Below are 6,632 nucleotides of genomic sequence, written 5' to 3' on the forward strand. Positions count from 1 at the left end.
TCTGGGCTGCAGTAACAGTAGGGTTTTACGTAACTTTGTGGCAGGCGATTTTAGACATTCAGTGGTTATGATAAATGTGCCCAAAATACCTTGAAGAATAAAGTTACCCATTTGATTCATCATATCGAGGGGTGCCAATCAGTTATAAGGGATGACATTTTGCATTGCACGACAGGCTCCTCTCCTGGAGATAATACGCATTATGTACAGGATTTAACTCTCTTTGTGGCTGTTGGCTAAGTGTTTGTTTAGTTTTGATTGCAAATCTTTTTTCTCCAGATCAGTTGGGATACAACTAAGGTCAACTGAAACTTTCTTTGGGTCAATGGGCCCCATTGGTCGATGGGGCGACAATAGGTAACAAACTCCATGTTCCCTGGTACCATCAGGTGTACCAACAGTTAGGGGGTTTGTTAATAGTGAAAGGGACAAAGATCTTGTAGATTTGGAAGACATTGATTGTCTGCTGGGGGCAGGCAACTGAAAGTTGAGTGCTCTAGGCATCATTAAGTTTCTGTCCTGGAACATAGCGGGCTTAAACCGACTATTAGATATAACCGACTGCTGCAATTATATGCGCAAATTCCATACTGTAATGCTGCTGGAGACATGGGCAGTTGATCCCTCCCACCCCCATTCCAGGAGCACAGGGATATCAGACCTTTGCAATCCCAGCAATCAAGGGACAAAAGGGACACCCTAGTGGTGGCCTATCGATATGGATTGATACCTCAGTGGATTGGAAAATTGACCAAATCCCACCTGGGTTCCGAGACTTGCAAGCGTTACTGATCCCTTTTGGCAACAAAGACACGCTTTGACTATCTAACATCTACAATAGACACTCATCAACGTGGAGTACTGCAAGCCTAGCTCACCTGGAGGAACATATGTCCTCAAGTTGTCTCTCAGTGGCTTCCAATATTTACACAGTAATAGCTGGGGATTGTAATCTTCAGATTGAACAACTCAAGGAACTATAAGAACTATGGGATGATCAGAACCAGGCGTGGGATATCCCAGCTTTAATAGCTGCATGTCTAATGAAATAACATCATCAGGCACTGGATTCGGCATGTATGATCTCTAAATTGAATCTGAGAGCTTGTAACAGCTGTTTTTCAAGTGATCAACCAGCAAAAATGTAATTTAAGGGCCACAAGGGGTTCTCCCTAATCGACTGCGTTCTATTTTCGGGGGGCAAACTGGGCCAGAGTGGTTGATTTTGAAGTTGTCGATAAGTGTGAAAGTGACCATTTACCATTTATCACCAGCCTCAATGGGAATTGTACCCGCCAGCCCAACCATTTAGTTCAATTTATTTCACAATCAGTGGAAATTAGTGGCCATGCACGGAAATCAGTGAAGTGGTCCAATCTAATGAGACATGACGCAAATCTGGTCCCTTTCGTTTCGGCCCCAGTAAAGATAATAAAAAGAGCAGCGATAAGAAGGCGAGGCTGGTATGATAGCGTGTGCCACATTGAAAAGGCAACATTGTAGAATGCACTAAATCAACTTTGGGGATTGATAAACCTAAACTTTGTGCTGCCCGCCTGGAATACAAGAGAGTTTGTCATAGGGAAATGGTCTGCCCTCTAAGAGGCCCTAGGTTCAGGGGCTGTGTATTTTCTTGGAAGTTGGTATCCAATGGAGCATTGCATGGAGACAGAGCAATACAATGTTGCATCAGCGAGGGGGAGTGGTGGCTGCACTTTTCCAACCTTTATCAGGTATCCCTTGCACAGCAGATTATTCATTGCCCTCCCCTCACCTCTGTTGTTAGCACCATGACTGTGTCCATTGTGAATGTGGTTGTTGCAGTAAATTCACGCAAGTGTGGAAAGGCTGCTGGTCCCGACCTCATCCCCATTGACTTGTTAAACAAAGGGCTCATGGAATGGGGGCACCACTTCTTGGTAGGGTGTTCAATGCAGTCCTGTCCAGTGGCGTAATCCCACCTTCGTGTCAAAAGTCTGTGCATTTCCCTATATATAAGAAGGGTGGAAGAGAACAACTGTGAAACTATCCCCCAATTTCACTTCTAGACAGTATGGGGAAAGTGTTTGGGAAGGTGTTATTGAAGCACCTTCAAGAATGGTCCAATATTCCAATATTGAGTTCATTATCCCCGGGGGGATTTAGGGCATACCAGGGTACTCTTGACTAATGTTTTCTGTTGTCTCTCCTAATCAGAAGTACATGATCTTAAGACAAATGTGATTATATGTGGCCTTTTTGGATCTAAGAACATCATTCGATCCGGTCTGCAGAACAACTCTCTGGCAAATCCTTAAAACCTGCGATGCTCCTCCTCTCCTAATTTACATAATTTCTCAGTTGTATACTGATAAAAGGTCAAATGTAAAGTATGGATTAGGGGTGAATATCACGCTTGTTCAACATGGATAAGGGAGTCAGACATGGGTGTGCTCTTGCCTCTTTTTTGTTTAATATTTATATATGGGAAATTAGAGACAATCTAATTAGAGAATGTCAAGACTGTCCCAAATTGGCCTCAAAGAACTATCCAGCATTATTTTACGCAGACAATGCTGTCCTTTCCCTACAACTCCCCAGGGCATAAAAAATCTTTCTCAATCTTTGAGAATAAATGGACAAATCAAAGGTCATGGTGTTTTAACTTCCTCACTCCACACATACAAGATTGAGACTGGAAATGAACAGCGGGATACTAGAAGTGGTCAAACACTATGAACACTTAGGGCTGAGATTCCAGGAGACAGGAGGATGGGCTGCCCAAATGCAGACAGCTTCTATCATCTTGGAGAAACTGGGTGCTGCTATACTGTCTTTCCCTGTAAAGCATGGTGGTGGAGCTATTTACCCAGCCCTGAGTCTTTTTCCAAAACAGACCCTGTCTGCTGCTATACATGGTTCTGAGCATGGTGATATCTCCAAGATTAGAATCTATGAGCACATATTTGTAAAAAAAAGGGTTACTGTTACCTGTTAGTGCGCCCACAGCCTTGGTGTACTTGGAACTTGATTTGGTCCTGGTCTCTTTCTTGATTGTCACCCGACAGACTACTTTTGGCCTAGATTTTGGAAGCAACATGATTTAGCACCCATAGGGATGCACTGTAATATTCTTTGGATTTGGAGGGTGGCAAAAGCATAAAGTGGGTGCATTATATGAAGGCCACTTGCCACGACTGGGTAGTTCCAGGCCTATTGGAAAACCCAACGTCAACCTATAAAATCCCAGGAAATCCAACCTAGGATGCCACTAACCTGAATTTAGGTTTGGAGTATCTTGAGGCGAGGATGTTGCCAGGTTTCAAACGATATTTAGACATTATCTTGCTGTCATTTGAAAGGTCACTTTACCTAAGTATTACATTCGGTATACCTGTTGCATCTTTCACACAAAATCTGGTGCCCATTCAACACAAGCGTATGTCCTTTAGGTGTGGCTGTTATTGAATCAATTGTCCATTTCCAAAGGATTTGTCCCGGGCTAATGAACCTGAGAAAAAAGTATATTAAACATACTTTGAGGGAAGCAGAGGTTCAACAAACAGTATTGGCTGTGAAATATTTGAGGCAGTGCACTGATCTGAATGTAATTTTCGCAACAGCCCATTATATTCATGGAGCCTGGTTACTTAGAAGCAATATTTTGCGACCGATCGAGTGAAAATGTACCAGTAGACGAGGCTACGAGAGCTCTCGCCTTAAACTAAATCAGTTACGCTTTGTATTTCTACTATGTTACCAAAATGCTGCTATATTTAACAAGTCATGTTCAGTTCATCTGTATTTTATGAAATGATGGCTCTACATTTTTTTATGTAATTTTTATGATCTAACTGCTCCGTTGAGTTCATTTGCATTTTACAAAATAACGGTTCTTAAAATAAGTACTTTTTATGATTTAACTGTTTTATTTCTCATGTATGCATTTTTAGGACTCCATAGCCGAAATTCAGTTTTAGAAAAAGAAGTGTAAAGCAGTATGCAGTGCTTTTCCCGGTTATCTTTTTCATGTCTTTTCTTTTTCAGATTGTCTCTTCAGGAGCTGATATCTTGCATCTCTAACTATGCTGGATCTCAACACCACCTCCACCTATCAAATTCCACATTTTGTCCTGATCTGCTTTCCAGGCTTCCAGAGCTGGCAGCATTGGCTCTCCATCCCTCTGGCTCTTCTTTTATTTGTTGCAATTCTTGCCAACATCACAATGCTAGTAGTCATATGGAGAGAAGAGAGCCTCCATGAACCCATGTACTATTTTCTCAGCATCCTTGCAGCCATAGATATTGGACTATGCACAACCACCAATCCAAAAATCCTGGGCATCCTCTGCTTTGACTTGAGGACCATTGATTTAGCTGGATGCTTCACTCAGATGTTCTTCATAAGCGCTTTGGTGACAATGCAGTCAACCACATTCCTCTTCATGGCCTATGACCGCTACGCTGCCATCTGCATCCCCTTGAGATACTCTTCCGTCATCACTGGCAGCTTTGTTGGCAAAGCTCTGCTTTTTATTCTGGGCAGGAACTTCTTGGTGATTTTTCCTATGCCGCTGCTTGCTGCCCGATATCGTTACTGCTCGAGAAATATTATTGAAAATTGTATGTGTACCATTGTAGGAGTGACGTCTCTTGCTTGCGCTGACAATACAGTCAACAGAATATATCAGCTAGTTATTGCATTTGGTCTGTTAGGAGGTGACTTCATCCTCATTTGTCTGTCGTATTGTGTAATTCTGTGGGTGGTATTGAAGCTTCAGGCAGATGGGACAGCAATGAAGGCCTTTGGCACCTGCATCTCCCACTTAATCTTGATTTCATTTTTTTACAGTGTTCTTGTAGTTTTGATTTTCACAAACTTCTCAAACATCTCCATTCCAAAAGAAGTCCCAATCATGTTGAATCTTCTTCATTTCTTGGTTCCACCTGCCCTAAATCCAATTGTTTATGGTGTGAGGACCAAAGAGATCCGTCAGGGAATAATCAAAATGTTTAGCAACATATTCTGAAATGCAGATGAATTAATAGAGAGGTAGCAGAAACCAATGGGACGGGTTGGGATCACCACACTGAACAATCCATCTCTACTGCCCACATGCCCTGGAAAAAGAACTGAACACCTGATTTACAAACATGTTTTAGCATGGCAAAGTCCCATTGAAAACAGGTTTGTAAATAAGGCCCTGAGTCTCTACAAGAAACATATAGTATGCTCCTCATCTTCAAGCAGTACCATCCAGTGTATCAGTGGGGAAGGTGAATTTTTGCTTAGAAAATGCATGTAATACATTCCTGATTTAATATGAAGTGCTCTAAGACTCTATGGGATTTGTTAGGAGTTTGGTGATGCGGTACAAAAGTGGCAGTAATTCCATTACCAAACAACTAGACTGAAGATGTTCAACATCAGATCTGGTGACTCTCCTTGCAGCGTAAACTACTCCATTACAAATGCACTTTATGTAAACACTGAAGAAACATAATCAAGGAGTTAAAAAGAGAAATAAAGAGTTGTTCTTTTATCTTCTTGATGATATTCATTTTAATGGCGAAAAAAAAAAACCTTCTCTAAAACTGAAGTAGCTGAATCAGAAGCCCATGCATTTCAGACTTCACGCCCATGATCGGGGCGAGCTCCATCTGCCGAGCCACGGATGGCACCACCAGATTATGCCAGTGTGTTGAGTGCCTGCTGTTGAAGTCTCTTACAGTCAAATTCCTGCATATATTTATGGAATTAACTCTAGGATTAATAGTAATAGAAGAAGAAGGACTTATTTACTAAGCATTAAACCAGTTTCATGGTGCTTAACACAAAACCAGACCATTGAGTAGTTGTAAAACATGAACAGAAAAAAAATAAAGAATAGAAATAAAATTAACAATAAAAATATATAGCCAGCTGATAAGAATGATCTGAAGACCATTAAATCACATGGCTAGCGAATACATATGAATTTCAAGTTAAACCTAAAGCCAATCAGCAAAATGCGCTTTCTGAATCGGAATGGAAGACTATTCCTGACAGGATCCGCAGCTCCAAGGCACAGGAGTGGCATGAATAAACCACCCCACTGCGGTACTGGGACCTGCAAGTCAGTTCTAACACAGTGCTCCACAACCCAAGGAACGTTAGGGAAACAATGGTTGGATAGGTCAGGGAAGTAGGGAAATCGGTATGAGGGTAAGGAGAAGGTTATGGACATGAAGGGGGTGTTAAGGTAAGATGTGGCCATCAGCACTAACAAGCAAGCATCCAATAATGCATACACACGGTTTCAGTGTAGCATATCACTAACCAATACTTTAGCAAATCAAAACACACATGTCATAGTACTTCACCTAGCCTAGTCGTCGCCCAGAGTGTGCACTGTTGGAACCAGAGCACATTGCAGTAGCAGTTCAAATGCTGCAAAAAAGTGCTGCAATTAGTACACAGTAAGGAAGGCATGGTATCAAACAGTGAAGACAGATATAAGTGATCACAGTTCAAGGGTGTTTATTGAACTTCACTGGGTTGGTAGAATGCCTATCTAAACCTAAATCTAAATATGGGAGCACGCTAAGACCATCAAATAATAATAACGCATTCCTAGTGGATCTGTCAAAATAAAAGGGCCTATACAAATAAA

The 6,632-nt window shown here is 41.7% G+C and overlaps 1 protein-coding gene across 1 annotated transcript; it reads left to right on the plus strand.

Moving 5' to 3' along the window:
- The first annotated feature begins 4,064 nt into the window (after positions 1-4,064).
- Positions 4,065-5,009, plus strand: LOC138528180 (olfactory receptor 56A4-like). Its single transcript, XM_069639634.1, has one exon. It carries the CDS (start codon positions 4,065-4,067, stop codon positions 5,007-5,009), a length of 945 nt encoding a protein of 314 aa, XP_069495735.1.
- Positions 5,010-6,632: the final 1,623 nt, after the last annotated feature.

Source organism: Ambystoma mexicanum, chromosome 7q (assembly GCF_040938575.1).
Source record: "Ambystoma mexicanum isolate Mex_15411 chromosome 7q, UKY_AmexF1_1, whole genome shotgun sequence".
NCBI lineage: Eukaryota > Metazoa > Chordata > Amphibia > Caudata > Ambystomatidae > Ambystoma > Ambystoma mexicanum.

What these genes read in the sequence shown, in the direction of transcription:
- LOC138528180 (XM_069639634.1), top strand. Translation starts at nt 4,065, where the DNA reads ATGCTGGATCTCAACACCACCTCCACCTATCAAATTCCACATTTTGTC.